The sequence below is a fragment of the Juglans regia genome, chromosome 4 (assembly GCF_001411555.2).
Source record: "Juglans regia cultivar Chandler chromosome 4, Walnut 2.0, whole genome shotgun sequence".
Taxonomy (NCBI): domain Eukaryota; kingdom Viridiplantae; phylum Streptophyta; class Magnoliopsida; order Fagales; family Juglandaceae; genus Juglans; species Juglans regia.
This window is the reverse complement of record NC_049904.1, coordinates 3231194-3251225: the sequence shown is the minus strand read 5'-3', so window position 1 is coordinate 3251225 and position 20032 is coordinate 3231194. Positions and strand designations below refer to the sequence as shown.

General features: G+C 37.7%; 1 protein-coding gene across 1 annotated transcript; it reads right to left on the bottom strand.

The window, feature by feature from the left end:
- Positions 1 to 3879: 3879 nt before the first annotated feature.
- On the bottom strand, positions 3880 to 10543 carry LOC109006807 (ATP-dependent zinc metalloprotease FTSH 10, mitochondrial-like). The gene is made up of 8 exons (XM_035689508.1): positions 10310 to 10543; positions 9958 to 10189; positions 9767 to 9838; positions 9341 to 9474; positions 7782 to 8261; positions 6895 to 7662; positions 5646 to 5873; positions 3880 to 4608 (listed from the first exon to the last, which is right to left on the bottom strand). The coding sequence occupies exons 1-8, from the start codon at positions 10367 to 10369 to the stop codon at positions 4120 to 4122; spliced, it is 2463 nt and encodes an 820-aa protein (XP_035545401.1). The 5' UTR covers positions 10370 to 10543; the 3' UTR covers positions 3880 to 4119.
- Positions 10544 to 20032: the final 9489 nt, after the last annotated feature.

Here is a 20032-nt window from a genome sequence, read left to right as displayed (position 1 = left end):
TAGTCACAGAAAGTTTGGATATGCATTTAATGGATGTTGTTACAACATATTTATATGGATCACTAGATAATGATATTTATATGAAAATCTTTGAAGGATATAAAATACATGAAGCATATAATTCAAAGTTTTGAAATATTCATTCTATCAAGCTACAAAGATATTTATATGGATTAAAACAATTCAAACGCAGGTGGTATAATCGTCTAAGTAAATGTTTAATAAAAGAATGATTTGAGAATAATTCAATTTACTCATGTGTTTTTAGAAAAAGCAAGTTTCAGATTTGCTATTATTGCGGTATATGTAGATGATTTAAATCTGGTTAGAACTCTAGAAGAATTGATAAAATCCTCAAATTATTTAAAAAATAGTTGAAATGAAAGACATTGGAAAAATAAAATTTGTCTTAGTCTACAAATTGAGTACTTTTCAAACTGAGTTATTGTCCATCAGCCAACATATTCAGAAGAAGTCATGAAACACTTTTACCTGGATAAAATTCATTATTTGAGTACTCTAATGGTTGTCCGATCATTTGATGTGAAAAAAGATCAATTTCGCTCTCGAGAAGATGATAAAGAAATTCTTGGTTTTGAAGCACCATATCTAAGTGCAATTGGTATTTTGATGTATCTTACAATTTGCACATGGCCAGATATTGCACTCTCAGTTAACTTACTAGCAAAATATAGTTTTACCAACTCAAAGGCAAATGGAATGTGGTCAAACATATACTACATTATCTTCGTGGAGTGGTTGACATAAAATTGTTTAATCCAAAAGGGTCAAATATTCAATTAATTGGTTATGCAGACTAGGATTATCTTTCTGATCCGCATAAAGGAAGATAAAAAACAGGATATATGTTCACTTGAGGAGGTACATCTATTTCATGGAGATCTGTTAAGCAATCATTAGTTGCTACTTTTTCCAACCATTCAAAGATTATTGCAGTGCATTATGCAAACAAGGAATGTATTTGGTTGAGTTCAGTAATTCAACGCATTCAAGATAAGTGTGAATCATCCACAAATCAAAAGAGGCTATAACAAAGGTGATAGAACCAAGCATATTTCACCAAAATTATTTTACACACGAGCTCTAAAAGAACGGTGATATTGATGTCAATAAAATATGATCATGTGAAAATTTGGCAGATTTATTCATTAAAGCATTACCAAATGCAACATTTAAAAAGTTGGTTTACGAATTGAAATACGTCAACTCAAAAGTCTTTCATTATAAACAATAAAGCTCTACATACTTTTGAGGTGGAGAAAATGATAATACAAATTGTACTCTTTTTCCGCTAAGGTTTTTTCACTGGGTTTTCCTTTGCAAGCTTTTAAAGAGGCAATCCTAAAGCATTCCAAGGTATACAAGAATATTGTACTCTTTTTCCTTCGCCATTGGTTCTTTTCCCATCGGGTTTTTCCTTAGCAATATTTTAACGAGACATGTTCTTTGTGTATGATCATCCAAGGAGGAGTGTTGTAAATACTTGAATGTAGTAAAATAGGTTCCATGTATTTGATGGATATCCGTTAGAATTGACTTATTTATGTATTCTTATTTTCAATATTCATGTATCCTCTTCATTCATGTATTGACATTCCTTAAGTTCATGTATCTATTTAATGTAAGAGTTTTGGTAAGTACAACCGGGATGTGCAAATGTGACGGTGATTATTCTTGTGAATATAAAGCTCTATCTTTCTCTTTTTTCTTCCTTTTCTTCTTTATTCATCTCTCTTTTTTCCTTTTTTTTTTTCCTGGATAAGTTCCTTTTTTTTTTTTTTCCTTCTTCGTATACTAGCCCGTGCTTTTATCGCAAGCAACTCTCTCTCTCTCTCTCTCAGTTTTTTCTCACTGAGTCTGAGCCGTTACGCCAAGGGAGCAAAAGATGGGTGTAGCTATTGCAGCTGCCAGCTTTGTGGGTGCCTCTTGATCAGTTGCCTTACAAGCCTTGTTCTTTAGATCTTTTTCATCGTGCTCGTCATCGTGGCCCTCGTGGGCTTCATCTTTCACCTTAATGGAATCAAGTTCCACGTCATCGATGCCTGGCTCATCCAATTCAACTTCATGGCCAACAACAACACTCTCCACTACAACCTAGCTCTCAATGTCTCCATCAAGAACCCCAACTTCACCCAATTGCAACATTAATTGTTTTTGTTTTGTTAAGCATCATTAATAATATCTAGCCGTTGGTGACATGTTTTTAGGATGTTTTAAACTAACCGTTCAATCCATGCTCGTGCATAAAATAAACACTTGGACTTGATTAGAAAAAGAGAGGGAATGATTATAACAGATAAAATTGATAGAGAGAAGAAATGAAATGGAGAGAGAGATAGAGAGGGAGAAAGAAATGAAAGTTTTTATTAAATGGGGTACCAGTTGCACCAAGCAGTTACAGCAAGTATTTTTGTTAATGTAATGTATCCTCTCATGTCTATAAAAGGAAGTCTTGAGGAAGATTTGTTGTAGATAGACAATAAGAATGTTGAGAGAAATATAATTGAGCTCCTGAAGAGCTAGTTTCATATATTGTAATCCTTTCAATTCTCTTATTACTTTTCTTTAGTTTTACAACAAATAAAATATTATTAGAATATTATTTTTATTTTAAAATTGAAAAAAATTGAATTGTATCTTATATTTTGTTTGAAAATTTAAAAAAATTATAATGATTAGATGAATTCACTATTTAAACCAGGCCTTAGGATTAGAGAACGCAACAGTCAAAGCCAATGTTCCAAAAAAAATAATTCAGAAATAAAAAGGGTACCACGGCATCCACCAATTCCTTCACAAGCCCCTGAAAAAGTAGTCCACTCTGAATATTCACAAGAATAATCATTGTCCCAAACACTTCCTCCAATATGTGAATCCCACTAGTCTCTCTCGTCTCTCCCGAACCCGCCCGCCTCCCTCAGCGCCTCGAACCCGTCTCTCTCGAGGGGGTGGGAGCTTCGGCTCCCTCCCCCTCTCCCCACCTCTCCCTCCTCCGTCCGCTCTGTGCACACAGCCGCTCCGTTTTTGTGTTTTTTTGTTTTGTAGGCTAAATAAGGGGGAACACCGGATCTGGTCTTTCCGGCGACAATAGATCAGCACGCGTCTCCCCATGGTGTTGCCCAGCCGCCGAACTTCAAGTCTACTGAAGGCGATGCCATCCGGAGTGGCGAGTTGCTCACACGCGCGGCCAAAAAACTCGTAGGCGTTCGGCGAGTGGCCTTCTCGCGACGCCGAGAGGCCCTCTACCGTCGCGACGCGCGGCGCCGCTGGGGTCTGTGAGCCCGGAACTTCCAGGATCGGTCGACGGTTTTCTCCCAGGGTGGCGCGTGTTCTGCACGCGCCTCCGCAGCCGTTTGGAGCTTTTTGTCTGCTGTTGGGTTTAGTTGTGTTCCTATGTATTTTCTTGTGTTCTGTTTTATAAAAAAAAAAAAAATCAAAAATCAAAAATTTAGTCCCCGCGGACCGTGGTCCGAACTGGTGGTATGTCCCCATCTCCGCTTTGGCGGTGTATGGGATTGGTGTACCCTACCTCACGTAGTCGGGGTATGGGGTTTTTTTATTCTGTCGGGGACAGAGATGTGTACGACGAATCTCTTAGACTTCGGTCTTTAGAGTTCTGTCGTCTGGGCTAGACCATGTCAGCCACGAAAGTGTGCTGAGGTGCTATTAACGTTTGTAACTGACTTTTTAAGTCAAAGTTGTATGTCCTTTTTTATAAATGGAATGTGATCCTTTATTATCAAAAAAAAAAAAATATGTGAATCCCACAATATTTAAAGCTATAATTCACACTGCACACAGTCAACATTTAATACTATTATGGGATCCACGCATTGTCTCTGATAGTTGTGAAACATGTTTACGAGGGAAAATTGTAAAAAATTATCATTCAAATCATTTCTATTTGGTCTTTGCCAATTATATTCAGAAGATTCAAAAGCAGGCCACTTTCCTCCCTCTAATTAATTCAAACAAGAATCTTACGAGTTAGTTCCAATTCTCAGAAAGTGGCTAACTATCGATTTTAACTTCCAGAAAAAAAAAAAATATATATATATATATATATTATTATTTATACAACTGCAAACCTCTCCAAGGCTATGCAGGCACCACGTCTGGTTCCAAAGGTGGTGGTGATCTGCCATCGTCCACTGTCCCGCCCTCTGTGGTGGCGGTCTCTTTACCCTCCTTATCTTCTTCTTGGAACCCTTGCTTAAACCTATCATAATTTGTGGGCTCGTTTGACTGGAATGGCCGCTCTCCTAATACTTGAATCAAGTCATCTTGATGAAGGACCTCCTTTTCAAGCAGAAGCTCCGCAATCTGTGCAACATGCTCCTTATGCTTCTCTATCAGCTCGACAGTGCGTTCATAGGCCTTAGCCACCCACTCTCTAACTTCACCATCTATGATTGCACCAGTCTTGCTGCTATAGGGCTTGGCCATCTCAAATGTATCCTCCCTTTGAGGGAAAGAAAGAAGACCCACCTTGTCACTGAAACCGTACACTGCAACTTGAGCGTAGGTCATCTTGGTCACTTTCTCCAAGTCATTCTGTGCTCCAGTTGAGATCTTTCCCAACAAAACCTGATCCATGTGAATAAAAACAAAAAGACAGAGTACCACCATTAATTCAATCAATCAGCAGTTTATAAAGTATACTAATTATCCCAATTCTCATCATCCCATGATGTGACATTAGATAATAGGTTCACTAGTGAGAGGAGGATGAGAAAATGGATAATGAATAGATTTTTCAATTAGTTTTATCTTTCGTGATGGAAAAACACGTGTATTTGGGGCAAGATTTGCCGCATTTCACAATGCTCATAGGTGTTTGCAGTTCTAAGGTAGACCATTGTCCAAAATTGCATTCCAATATTAGAGTTAATTAAATGTTGTGGCAATCACAATATTATAGTTACTCACAAAATGGACACGCCATCAGTTTTAACCTGCAAGGAAACATAAAATTCAGGAAAAAGAACTGTCGTCCCCTTGCCACTCTGCAAGGAAAAATCTGTTTCAGAGCACGATCTAGCTCTGACAGAGAAATTGAGAAACCAGGTATTAACATTCCCTAGTGTTTAGATGTAAACCTCAAGGGTCGAGTCTCTCTAAAGAATCATGATCCATCATTTTCAAACTGGTAAATCAATTGCAAAACAATATTCATTTAAAGATAAAATTATGATTTCTTCCAAAAATAATTGAACATTAATTCAAACTGCTATCTGCTAGTGGTAGCATCAACTTTCTACTCTTGACACAGACACACGGAGTCGCGCATGTCAAGTTCTATGCAGTGTCTATTGAGACGTCACTGGAAAAAAGGAGAAAAATTACAATCTTGTATATTTCCAGCAATTGAAGTCCACATTACTTGTGCCTTCTAAGCAATGAAAATGATCAGTATCTATTGGTAAATAAGCACCACATGTTCCTGCTGTCCATGGAAGAGTTGAAGCTAAACTCGCATTTGAAAATCTTGAATAAGAGAAATTTAAAAGAAAAAACATAGAAGCAATGTCATGAATAGATCAATATTTACCATTTCTAAGCAAGTCCCTATTCACTCATCCATAACGAGGTGGAAAGTATGGAAAGGGGATCTGTAAAATCACCTGCTCAGCAGCTCGACCACCAAGGGTCATGCAAGTCACGTCAAAGAGCTGCTCTTTTGTCATCAATAGATTTTCATTGGGAACATACTGTGCAAACCCCAGGGCCGCAGTACCACGGGGAACAATAGTAACTTTAAGCAAGGGTTCTGCGTGTTCCAAGAACCAACCAGCAACAGCATGACCCGACTCATGGTAGGCAACAGTACGACGTTCCAACTTGCTTATTACCTGCAGAAGAATGAAGAAATGGTTCACATATCTTGATAAATGAACTTGGCAATTGCTCCATTCTTAGAATTTAGAGTCAAATGTCAAATTAACAAGATTGTTTGCACACAGAATTTATATAGTCCATGCCCAAATTAATTGATGCTTTTGGCAGTTAATGAATTATCCTATATTAAAATCCCCGCAAACTGCTTTAATGCTCGGCCATAAATCCTAAAAGCAAAATTCCAACACTGGCAAAGAAAAATGTAGATACCATTTACAACAAGTAAACGCCAACCAACCAGGTTAAAATTCCTGCAGACTGCTTTAATGCTCGACCATAGTTTGGTGTTGTTTCAATAACAAATTTAAGAGAGAAAAAATTGCTTTTATCATAGTTTGGTGTTGTTTCAATAAAAAGTTTAAGAGAGAAAAAAATTGCTTTTATCCTTGGCATCTGATTTCCACAACTGAAAGAGTACATAAACAAATTCATGAATTATAAGGTTTTTTTTGGTAACTGTCAAAATTAAGTTTGTGTTTCTAATATGTGCAGGAAGGCCAGTCTTTTATAGGTAATAGTTTCGTTGCCAAAACCCATTCAATGGATCCTAACACTTATGATTGTTGCAAAATTTTAATGAACTAAATCCAAAGAAATTAAGTGAAACAAAGAGATATGGTCTTCTTCCATTTAAATTTCATTTGCACTTTGAAATAAGTAAATAAGATTCTGCAGTGACTTCAAATTCCCACAAAGGTGTCTTTTCCATTAAACTATACTTATGAGTTCTGGGTTCAAGGGCAGATTTTACAAGGTATGGCTTAAAGTGACAAACTAATTGGGAAGACTCCTAACATATAAAGTCAGGATAACATTAAAGCAATTTAAAATATCCATTTGGAGATTAGAGAAACATTTGCACCCAAAATCAACTGCTCTTTTTATTCAGCATACATCAATCACACCAAGCATATGCAAAAAAAAAAAAATAGTAGTGTTCTAAATAAAAAAGTGCAGGAGTGGGATAAAGTTTACCTTGTTCTTCTTCTCCAAACCACCTATGACACGGTCTATAGCTGCCTCAAAATGTTCCATAGTGATCTCTATGCTCTCATTCCTTGCAGCAATCAAAGCAGCTTCATTGCAAACATTTGCAATGTCTGCTCCAGCAAATCCAGGAGTAAGAGCAGCAAGTCTTTGAGAGTAAAATGATGGCTCATGATCCAGTTTTAGCTTCTTCAGATAAATTTGAAAAATCTGATGACGACCTTTAATATCAGGTTTATCAATTGTAATTTGACGATCGAACCGACCAGGCCTCAGCAGGGCTTTGTCCAAAATGTCAGGCCTATTAGTGCCAGCAAGTACAACCACCCCAGAAGTTGTTCCAAAACCATCCATTTCCACAAGCAATTGATTGAGAGTACTTTCACGCTCATCATTGCCACCTGAAAAACCTCCACGGCCCCTAGCTCGACCAATTGCATCAATCTCATCAATAAATATTATACTTGGTGCACATTGCCTTGCCTCTTGAAATAAGCTTCTAACCCTTGATGGCCCGACACCAACAAACATCTCCATAAAATCTGACCCAGAAATGGACAGGAAAGGAACTCCAGATTCACCTGCAGTTGCCTTTGCAAGAAGCGTCTTCCCAGTGCCTGGAGGGCCGACAAGAAGTGCACCTTTTGGAATTTTCGCTCCCAACTCCTCATATTTCTTTGGATTCTTGAGGAAGTGAACAAATTCCATGATTTCCTGCTTTGCCTCATCGCATCCAGCTACATCATTGAAATACACCTGGACACCATATAGGAGGACATCAAAGTGAGTGAATTGAATGTTGATATTACTGTGACAAAAGAAATAAGATAAAAGCAGTATGTAACACAGAGCAGAGTAATGAAACCAGGGCTAACCTTGTTTTTTGCATTCTTATCCAGTTTTGTTATATGAGCTTTCCCTATGTTGAAAATTCCACGGCCGCCTTTTCCACCAGGACCACCACCCAGTCCACTTTGCATTCTTTTCCCCATGAACCAGAGGGTTCCTAAAAGCAATACTGTTGGTGCTAACCTCAACAATTCTTGGAACCAATTCACCTGAGATACATATGTAACAGGAACATAATCATGTGGGTCCATTCCTAATGCTTCCTGCGCTTCCTCCAGCTTCTCCTCAAAAGATTCAACACTTCCAATGTTGAAGTAATATTTAGACCGGCTTAAGTTTCCTCTAGCAGGATTACCATTAATTGGAATCTGGACATCTTCATTGGTTTGATCTTTAGTACGTGGCGAGCTCCTCACGTATACTTTAGCCACTGATTTGTTTTCAACAACAATACGATCCACTAAACCAGGTTCAAGTAGCTTATTTTTGAACTCTTGAAAACTAATCTGAGGAAAACATCAACAAGTGAAAAAAAAATTACAACGTATAAAATAATAAAATGTAACCGAAATACACATCAAGAATTATTTTATTTTATTTAATAAGGGAAAAACAAACAAGATTCAAGATCAAAAAGTTTCTATTTTCACCCCTAAAGGGTATGATCATGCCACTTACCTCTTTGCTTCTAGCGATAACAAGCGCGTCAATAATCACCTGCTCAAAGTTGCTGAAAAAGGGGTTGGATTTGATAGGGTGAGGTTGGTTTTTAAATCTCCTGGAATTGCAGGAACTTTCCTAGGGTTTTCTTCGAAAAATCAAGCAAGGACTTCAAGAAAACAATGCTGATTGGTATTTGCAGCAGTTATCTAGGGTTAGGGATTGGTTTTCTTGAAGAACATCACAAGGGATTGCTACGAAAAAATTCTAGACTTACAGCAGCCTCTGTTTTCTAGTTTTCAGGCCACACAGTCCTTTTAACAGGACCTGAAAAACCTAATAATAGGGCTGTACAGATTTATCTCAGTTTCTTTTGAAAAGGGGTTCAAGCACTGGCATTGGATTACCCAAATGCTAGTTAAACGCAAAATTTAATTCATTTTACATAAAATTGTCTGCATTGGATTTATCCAAATGCAAATTATCACGAATTTAACAGCCAAAAATCAAATGGGCTTTGTCCAGAAAATTCTTGGGCCAATCCATCCATTTATGGGCTTATGGGCAAAATCTACTCGATTTTTAATCTTGGTCCATAATTTCATCTCCAATCCGATCTCCTCAAATAACACAAACGGGCTAATGGGCCCAATAAAATAATATTCCTTTCTAGCTTTAACAAAATTGGGCCCGTGGTCCGAACTTATAAAGCCTATAAAATTTCAGTCTGAATGTTACATTGACAGAGGCATAGATATTCTGGGTGTTACAATAGCAAATAAGTGTCATGTAATATGAGTCACAATTTACTGTAGCAATTGATTTCAAATAATGGTAATTAACCAAAGGCAGCAACTTGAGATGACCTACATATCTATTAGAAACCAATAAATCAACCGCTGCAACAATACTGAAAAATTAGGACCTGCTTCTGATCATGAGGACCAGCAAAAAGTGATGAAAACATAAAGGCAATGATCCCTAATGGCCCAAGAGCATTTAGGAGCATCCTCCCCAAGTTCTCCTGGGAATTGCCATGATCACCAGTATTTGAGTCCCCTGGAAAATTAAGGAAAAAAAAAAACATCTTCAGACTGCAATGAAAATTTAGCATCAAAATTAAAATTAAAAATGTGAAAAATAAAAGAAGAGGACCGGAAGCAAATAGAGAGCATTCAACAAAACATCTCATCTCATCTCATTTGAACTGCATAACCAAAAGAGGCTTAAATTTTCAGTCCAGATATCACATTTAGTAACCATCACCGTCATATATAGGATATCACACATCGCACAGCTTCAGTTTGACAAATTAAATTAGTGAAAACAAGGCCAAATAATGGCAGCATACCTTTAGACTCGGATTTCTGTTCATTCGCTTTTGGAATTTCCTTCTTTTCCTTGGGATAGTAATTCTCATACTCTAAATTAAAAATTTATACAAAATTAAAATACAGATGTGTAATCATTCAAAAATAAAAATAATAGCGAAAATACAATAGAACAAAATTGAAACACAAAAAACGGAAGTTATTGTCTTACTTTTCTTCTTGGGCGCGTCGCTGGAGAAAAGGCGCCGAACCCTAGGGTTTGCGAGGACGGAATTGAAATTCGATAAGAACGAATTCGAAACGAGCTGCTTCCCAGCTCCAACGGATGTTATATAACCCCTCACAAGCCCTAAACCGCCATCGACGCGTGAAATGCAAGCATTGCCGGTCGAGGCCAAGAGCGAATCATTCGGTAACACAGTCCTCCCACTGGAAATTAAATGCTGCACATCAACAAAAATAAATAAATAAATAAATAAATACACATAATTAATCATCAGAAGAGATATAAAAACTGGTCCAAATTGAAAAATAAAATAATAAAAACAAATAAAGGAGGTTACTCTTTGGGATGAGGACCGAGCCGACCGACACAGAGAGCGTCCGATTCTTGAGAAAATCATTGTATCGAAGATGGGGACATGAATTGGTTGATGCTAGTGAAAGAAAGAGTATTGGAACCTGTTTGGTTGCTGAGAAAATTCTTCAGTCACCAGGGCAACGCTCCGGCTATTGAAATGTAAATGGAATGCGCTTAACACGAAATAGATACGAGGAAGCAGAGACGGGGGAAAAGGAAGTACTGTACTAACCGGAATGGGAGACCGCCTATGTTTGGATGTAAATAACGCAAATAACCTTATCATGGTAATTAGATTTTGCTTTTTAATGTGGTTATTCTGGTCATTATACCATTGGTACACCGGACAGAAATTTCAACTAAATGGGCCTGGGCAATGAAATTGCTTTGACATGAGCTCTTAGTTTTGTAAGAACGGCCCACTCCATTCTTTGTATAATAATTTTGATGGCAAATTATATGAGCATTTAATTTTATATCAATCTCTTCCAAGCAAATTTTGAAAATCATTCTCTAAATGAAAATTTTGGATTTGAAACCAAAGTTTTGAAAATTGTTTCGTTTTGGCCAAAACAGATGAAATTTGCCATTCCAAAACAGTAACCAGAATGGTGTGGCTGAATAATTCATATCGGATTCAATTCCGACAATTTCAATTTGTTTCGGGTCATTCCGGCCGGGATGATTATTTCGATCAGAAATCTAACTCATGGTTTTTTTGTCATTATTTTGAATCCCATGGGATATCTATAATTTACCTCATCTTCTTATTTCCCTTCACCCATTTTTTTTTTTCTCTGAATTCTTTCCCTTCCCTTTTCGAACTCATGCCTCAGAAAGTCAAAAACAAAAACACAGATTATGTGATGATTTGTATGAAACCTAGAAATTTCAAAATTTTCAAAATTCAATTCTGCAGATCTGTAAGGGAATAGCATCTGAGAAGTAGGTTTTAGAAACAACATCATTATATCTTGCTGCACCTACTGGAAGCCTCTCCATGGCGTTGAGTTCCCCAGCTAATAAACGCCAATAGGTGAATGCTTTTCTCTCTCAGCTGCGAATCCATCTCTTTCATGGATTTAACCCAAGAATTCCAATGTTTCGCTAGCACACACATTAGCATGAGGGTGTGCTCTATTAACTGAAGAGCAGCAAAAGAAGTTTTTGTCCTTAAGCTCGAGGTCTTTCTTGTTAGAATCATTAGATGGAAAGTCTGGTGCATTGAGATGATAAAATATCATATAAGCTTTCTCCAAGAAGGAAGGTATCATCTTGTCCACAATATCATCGCAGAAAAATTCATACGAATCTAAATAAATGTGATCAGTTGAATCTAGTTCATCATCAACATTATGAAGGAACCCTACTCCTGCAGTTGGTTTTGAAATAACTTTTGGATTTAAATTCATTTTTAAAAGACGATAATAAATCCGATAAATAATAGCAAGTGGTTATCAATAGACTTGAAAAATATGAGGACATCATCAATATAGACAATGGTAAAACGGGTGAATGAGTTGAAAGATATATAGCTGATATATATGTATCTATGCATGTGATATTATATATATTATCTATAGGCTGGAATCCATGCACTATCAAAAAAATCTATAAGCTGAAACCCCTACCCCCTTATTAAAAAAAGAAAAGAAAAGCAACAGTTTCAATTAGGAATTAGAGAAAATCTTTGTTGTAATTTTGCATAAGATAAAATACTAAGAATAGATTTCTTGGCATCTTTAATAGTGATTAGTGATCATTGATCAATTACAAAATTCAGAAAATCCAAAAATGCATTTATAAAGTGCAATGTTCAAGATATAAAATGGATTAATATGAAATGAAAAGTAATTTGTGCAAGTCATGCTTTAAAAAAATTTAGTCATATGAAATTTATGGAAATAAGAAAGAATGAAAGCATGACGTGAAAGATATTCAAAGAGAAATATTAATACATATAAATAAATATTTTGGCTGAGAATTTATAAGCAATGCATAAGATAGATTCAGACGTAAAAACAAATGCATAACATTAATAAACTCCAACAGATTGCTTGTAAAAAGGCATTAGTGCTTCTAAATACACCAATACATACACACATGTATATATATATATGTATATAGAAGGGTAAAATATCCTATATTACTATTTTGGTTCTTACAATTAACCTCTCTAAATTTGTAAGTATTAGGAAGCTATGGACACAGTATTGTGGAAGAGTTGCATCTAGATTCTAGTTCTCAAGTGTAAGCAACTGAGCCAAGACCCATCCAACAAGCCAATCAATGTTGCTCCTATGATTGCATATGAGAAGTGCATTTTCTTTACCTGAATATATCTCAAATAAAAGGACTATAGACTTTAAAAGCTACATGACCTATAGACTTTAAAAGGACTAATCATTAATCATTAACTTTTTTTTTTTTTTTTTAATCTTGTCATTAGTAAGTTATATAACACTTGGTCTAGAAATGCAATTTCATAAACATGACTCATCTAGAAATTCAATTTTATAAACATGACCCATCTCACTTTTCATGTATTTGCTTAAGGTATCCTAACAAGCTCCATATTAACTGTAGTTGCCCTACGCAAAAACCACCTTTTTTTTTTCAAATCTACCCAAGCTCTACTTTATCCCTTAATTTACAACCTGAGTCTGGCCCAAAAAGCAATAATCACCATTAATGGATTAGTAGTCTAACCAAACGGGTATGACTACGTACGTTCAGTGTCATAGACCAGCAATTTCGACTCAATATCCAAAAATGCAGTCTCCTATCATATTACATTTGCATTATCAACTTTGTTATAAAATTAAGTTCCATTGTGGTGCGTATGCAATGCAGAGGTTATAGCACTGATTACTTTAACTATCACTATAACTTGGCATGCCCTTCATATCTACAATTTAAGGGAAAAAAATGCTGTAGGGAGATAGTGGTAACAGTAAATAGTAATTGAGTAAAATGAAAGAGAAAAGCACCACTGTTTCGTTAATAGGAATTTGTTAACTACTTTAGCCAACACAAAATGAGTAAAATGTTAAGCATACACCCTCGTTCTACTTGACCTAAAAGGTTTTATATAATTAGAAAAAAAAGAGGTTCTTACCATAGAACAATCGTCACAACCGAGTGGAGAAAAGGACGAGGAAGAGGTGATACCCAAAACCCTTTGCCACCAGGAAAAGGGTCGTGCTACAACAATAAAATAGCGGATTAGGAAAACGAAAAAGGAGAGATTTTTGTCGAATAAATCGTAGAAGAACAGGAAAATCATTATGACTGGTATTTACCGTGCTAAGAGGAAATGTAGCAAATTCCTTGCACGGGCGCCAAATGGGAGGAGGCAGCGAGTTAGTGGTCGTTTTTGATGGAGGAACACAACCGTGAAGCAACAGGGGTGCATGGGAGCATTCGATGGTTTGCAGGTCGAAGAGACCATTATCGAAGCTGTTGAAGAGTCGGTGGGGGGAAGAAGGCGTGGGAGCATTCGATGGTTTGTAGGTTGTGCGCGGTGGCGTGGGTTGAAGGAGAAGAGGGATTGGGAAGGCAGAGTGGGAGAGGGAAAGAAATGAGGGGAAATGGTAATGCAGGTCGTTTAAATTTAATTTCAAAGTTCCGGCGATTTGGATTTGCCGCTAATAGTATATAATTTACTAGATATGCTCTTGCGGCGAAAATACGGCGAATATTTTCGTCACAAATAGTATCTGTTGTTCAATTTGCAACGATATTAAAATCGCTGCAAAAAGTAAAAGTAATTTCTTTTCCATTAGCTCAAAAATTCGAGAAGGAAAGCAAGCGGCGACTTAGAAATCGTTGGAAATAATGTTTATTAGTGGTATTTTTGTTGCAACAATATTAAAATCGTTGGGAAAGGCCTAAATTTTCTAGAAGACTATTTCCAGCGTTTTTTATTCGCTGCAAAACTAGCTATTATGGCGATTTTCCCATTTGTCACAATTAAAATATGGCTACAGTTCTAATATTATTTGCGGCGATAAAAAATCGCCGCAAAAGATCAAATAGTCACCGCAAATGAGTGAACAGTAATTGCAATACCAGATTTTCGTATATATTGCTTTAAATTTCAGCGACGATAAGAAAATCGCAGCAAATAAGGGTTAATTGCAGCGATTTTTTTGGCGACAATAGTAAAATCGCTGGAAAATGCGTTATTTCTTGTAGTGAGACAAGTATGATTGATTGCTCATGATCTCTGGGAGCAATTATCTATAGCTCTTCCATGCCTATTTTCTTTCTCCTCTTCAGTTAAATACTTGATTTGAAAAAAATGACCATAGAAGTTTTAAAGGCTTGCTACCCAAATCATCGAGTATGTCGAATATCCCGTAAGTAGCCTCCAGAAAATTAAGATAAGTGCAACTTCTTGTGCCATTTCATTACTTGTATGCATATTTAAAGACAACGTAACAACCAGACTTGCCATAATCATGACTAACCAAGCGGATCATGGTTGATCATGAATTAACTGAGTGAACTACCAACAGACCACTAAACAATGATTACAACTTTACCGTAGACTCATTCATAAGACAATTAAACCAAAACACACTACAAAATGGAATAAATAGAACATTTCCTATCTTGGACAGAACTCAATACTGGACCTAACTAGAACAACACTTAACCCAAAAATAATTATATGAACAAAACACTAACACAGCAACTCAGCTAGGCCCATAACAATTCCCCTCCCCCTTATAGGAAACTCTTGAAGCAACTTGTGATAAGAGTAAGGCTACTCATCATCTCAGTTATCATCATCTTATAATGTGGCATTAAATGATTGAAGATTATTTATTATATTTCATTTGTGAACCTATTATCTAATGCCACATCGTAGAATGATTAGAGGATGATGAGAAAAATGATGATGAATAGATTTTCTCGTTGTGATAATTGACCCACAAAGCGTCTCCTTCAGCAAGTCCCTTCCATTTGATCAACACCTTTGCCCTAGCTTGAGTTCGCTGTTGCACCATATAACGATCTAGTATCAGCTCTGGGTCTGGCTTAAAAATTATGTTGGCAGTGATAGGTGGCAATGACTTTTTCAAACATGAGATATGGAAAACTGAGTGAACCCTAACTTCAGATGGGAGGTCCAATTGGTAAGCCACGATGTCAATTTGTTCCAATATCTTGAAAGGGCCATAAAATCGGGGTGAGAGCTTTGAACTATGATGAGTGACAATGGTCAATTGCCGATAAGGTTGTATACGCAAGTAAACAAAATTCCCAATTTCGAACTCCCTCTCTGTTTGCTTCAAGTCTGCAAATTTCTTCATTCTTTCTTGTGCAAATGTCAAGTTTTGTCTAAGTAGGCGACTAAGTTCATCTCTAGTTCGCAAAGTCTCATCTACTGCTTGTACTTGAGTTGTTCCTGGAGAGTAGGGAAGCAATCGAGTGAGAGGGTAATCATAAAGGAACTCAAAATGTGTTAGCATAGTGGAAGAGTGAATGTTGGTATTGTACCACCACTCAGCCAAAGAAAGCCATTTTGCCCAATCATGTGGCAGTGAAACTTCAAAGGTATTGTTCCAACACATTTGTTTACAATTTCAGTTTGGTCTTCCAATTATGGGTGATAAGCCAAACTAAATTGTAACGAAGTTCCTTGTAGCATGAATAACTCTTTCCAAAATATGCTAGTGAACATAAGGTCTTTATCAGTGACTATTGAATATGGCATACCATGATATTTAAAGACATTATCCATGACAATATGGGCTATTTTAGACGCTGTGTAAGGATGATGAAAAGCTACAAAACGACCATATTTAGTGAGACAATCAACGACCAGCATAATAATACTGTAGCCATTAGAAATAGGTAACCATTCAATAAAATCCATAAAAATGTCTTGTCATACCTTGGTTAGAATAGGTAAGGGTTTTAGTAGGCTTAGAGTCAATATTTTCACTTTTGTCCTTTTGGCAATTGTTACATTCTTGTATGAAGTTTCTAATATCCCTACTCATCCCCTTCCAAAAGATTTTGATTGTGCACTATGGAAGGTCTTGTGAAAACCAGAGAACCATCCTTAGGGACTACAATGCAACAACTGAATGATCTACTCCTTTAAGGAAGTATTAGCAGCAACATAAATCTTTCCCTTGTAAAAAAGAATGTCATCTTTCCTAAAGGATTTGTTGACGTCAAGCTAGCCTTTGTCAAACTGCTTGAATAATGAAATTAAGTCTAGTGAAGTGGCATAGTCAGCTTTTAATTGTGTCAGCCAAGTAGCCATAGGCTTGCTTAGTGCAAAACTTTCCCCTACTGGTTGTCTAGAGATTGCATTAGCCACACAATTTTTCCTTTCAGCCCACCGGCAGCCCGACCTCCTTCATGGCGAAGCACGGGTCGAGCCTTTCAGCTACCAGGCTATTTACCCTCCCCATGAGGGTCAATAGGCAGGTATAGTCTTTCGACTGCCCGATCTCCCTCACGACGAGGTGCGGGATAACTGCCCAACTACTTTACCTCCCTGTGAGGCTCAAACAGTGAGTCTAGTCTCTAGGTTACTCAACCTCTCTCACAGCGGAGCGCGGGTCTGTGCTACCTAACATTACTCTCGGGATGACATCTCCACTAGCAAATGTCGAGTGATTGTGCCATAACCACTGCTAGCGGGTTACCTTTGGGAACGAGCCTTTAAGTTAACAGGGCATCTGAGCTCCATAACTGCCTCACGCAGGTTACCTTTGGGAACAAGTCGACGGGATTAGCAACTTCCTAAGATGGATCCATGGGGTCGATGGGCTCTTTGATCACTTAGTGTGGATTAGCACAAACAAACACTAATGCTAATAGCAAAGTGGAAACACTAACACGATTCAAATTGAAAGGGAAAAATCTACTAACACCAACGAAAACAAAAACATTGGAAGAATAAACGTTGTTTGATAACGATAAACATTCATACGAAATGAACTCAAAGTTTATTTACCCTCCCCATGAGAGTCAACAGGTGGGTCCAACCCCTGTTGTAGCCTAACCTCCCTCATAGTGAGGCACGGGAAAGGTCAGGGAATGCCCGACTGCATACCCTCCCGTGAGAGTCAACAGGCAAGTCCAGCCTCTTGGTGACCCGACCTCCCTCACGGTGAGGCGCGGAAAAGATCAAGGACTGTCTGACATCTTACCTCCCTATAAGGCTCAAAGGGGAGAGTTTAGTCTTTAGGCTACTCGACCTCTTTCATGAACGAGCGCAAGTCTAGCCTTTTGATTGCTTGACCTTCCACAAGGTGAAACGTGGGTCCAGTCTTTCAATTACCTGACCTCCCTCATGATGAAGTGCGGGTCCAGCCTTTTGGTTACCCGACTTACCATCACCTTCATAATGAGTTAATAGGCAGGAAAGGTCAGGGACTGCTCGGCCTCCTTTACACCCAAATAGGCGGGCAAGTCACTTGATTATCCGACCTCTCTTTTGCACATAAAAGAAGAGCTCTGCGCTCGTGCCTAACGCGGTGGAGTTAGCATCCCCCTTATCTCGCCAAGACGAGGTCCACGCTCGAAACTAACACGGTTGAGCCCATCTCCTACCTAGCCTCGCACTTGAAAATCATCATTGCGTAACGCAAGTGAAACGGATAACCAGGAATCCACCCTCGAAATTTATTTCTCTATGGATTTTGGTGGACTATTTCGATTGCATATTTCTTGTTCACTGTCGTACAACAAGACCAGACCACTACTGGAGGCTTCACACTACATCGATCGAGGCCTGAATTGTCATAGCGGGCCGAGATGACTCTTTTTTCCCTTCTTGCCTGTTGTGTGATTTTTGGGCATTAGCACCGCTTGAAACTCAATGTGATGATCTTGAGTTCTTATAAGAGGTAAACCAATAGGAGTATACACAAAGAATGGAATTGATCTAATAAGGCTTTAATTTGAGGATTAGAATCAATAACAAAATTTAAAGAATTTGGAACTTCAAGTAGCTGTTTTACCAGTCCCTTTTTTTTTTCAGTTTTAGTAGCATGCCCAAATTCCTTACCCTCCACAATTGAAAATGCAGTAGGTGCTAGGCCTTGAAGCGTGATGTTTCTACCATTAAATGAAAAGGTCATTGAGAGTCAAGAAAAGTCCCATAAAATTAGTCTCATAATTTTTAACCATTGTACACCTAAAACCACATCACATCCATCCAATGTTAGCACATGAAAATTAGCATGAAAATTGATACCTTGCATTTGGAAAACTTGCTTTGTGATCCCATCACTACAAAAAGCTTCACCATTAGCCACCTTTATCAATAACCCCAATTTGCGATGAACAAATAATCAGGCCTTGGATATAATTTAGGAATCCAAACAATTGTTAGTACTCTTAGTATAAAAAAAAAGAATGAAAACTCCAACACTTTGAATCTAGCCCAACAATCGTATAGTTTGTGGGCTTGGTGACCCTGTGATGGCATGGATGGAAATTCCAAATTTTGTCACTTGGGCTTCTTCTTTAATTGGCTTTGAATGTGTTGCCCCTTCTTTAATCACCATGGTAGTTGATTTAGCCTCGTCTTCATCATCCGAGTCTTCACATTCCATGATAAATAATTTTGTTGCATGACATTTATGCCCCGAAGCCCACTTGTCATCGCAATTGTAGGAAAGTTCTTTTTCAAGTCGTTCTTTCATCTGAGTTGTTGAAAGTTTCTGAATAGGTATGATAACTTTAGGTTCAACTGCCGGAAGGGCTAATGGTGCCTTAATAGAACTCAGACCCAATCTTGCAACTTGCCTTAAGTGTAGCCACATTTTCCTCATTCATTTTGGCTATGCAAATGCACTTAAAAGAGTTTGAGGTTGCAACATCCGCACCATGTAATGAATGTCATCACGTAATCTACCAAGAAAATAGTTGAGCTTGTAGGGCTATACTAACCCACGAGGTTGGTTGGGAGTGTAACTCGAACTAACATTTATAGGCCTCAACTATTGTGGTTTGTTGCAACTTTGTCAAAGCCTCCATCAAATCATCATTCACGGTTGGTCCAAAACTTGTAATCAATGCTCTCATGAAATTATCCTAGCCAGAAATCCCTCCTAAAGCTTTCAAGTCTTGGAACCATATTAACCCTTTGCCCTGCATAAGAAAGGATGCCAACAAGATCCATTGATGAGGGTTAATAGGGTGATAACAGAAAAATTAGTTGGTACAGCAAAGCCATCCATTTGGATCCTCTCCATCAGATTAGGGAAAGTTCAACTGAACTAACCTCGTTTATATGCCACTAGCAGCTTCAAAAAGGGGATTGCCTGACTTGGTCATGGAACCTTTAGGTGGTTCCTCATTTCTTTTCCCAACTTGATGCACCAACGTGTCAACATCGGTGGCTACCACTTGCAATTGCTAAGCCAAGTTGTCAATCACCTGCTGCAATGATTCCTAGCTCTTTTGTTCCATCTCCTGTATCTGCTTGACTGCATTCAATGATTCAGCCAAATGGAAATACCGTGTACGATTGTTATTGGCCATGGAACGACCGGCTCTAATACCACTGTTCAGAGTAATGCTAATTAAGAAGATAAAAGAAATAAGAGAGTGGTTGATTCGAAGTAATCAACCTCCAAACAATTAAGATAACTATAACTTCTTGTTTTATTTCATTACTTGCATGAATATTTAAAGACAATGTAATAACCAGACTTGCCATTTCTTTCCT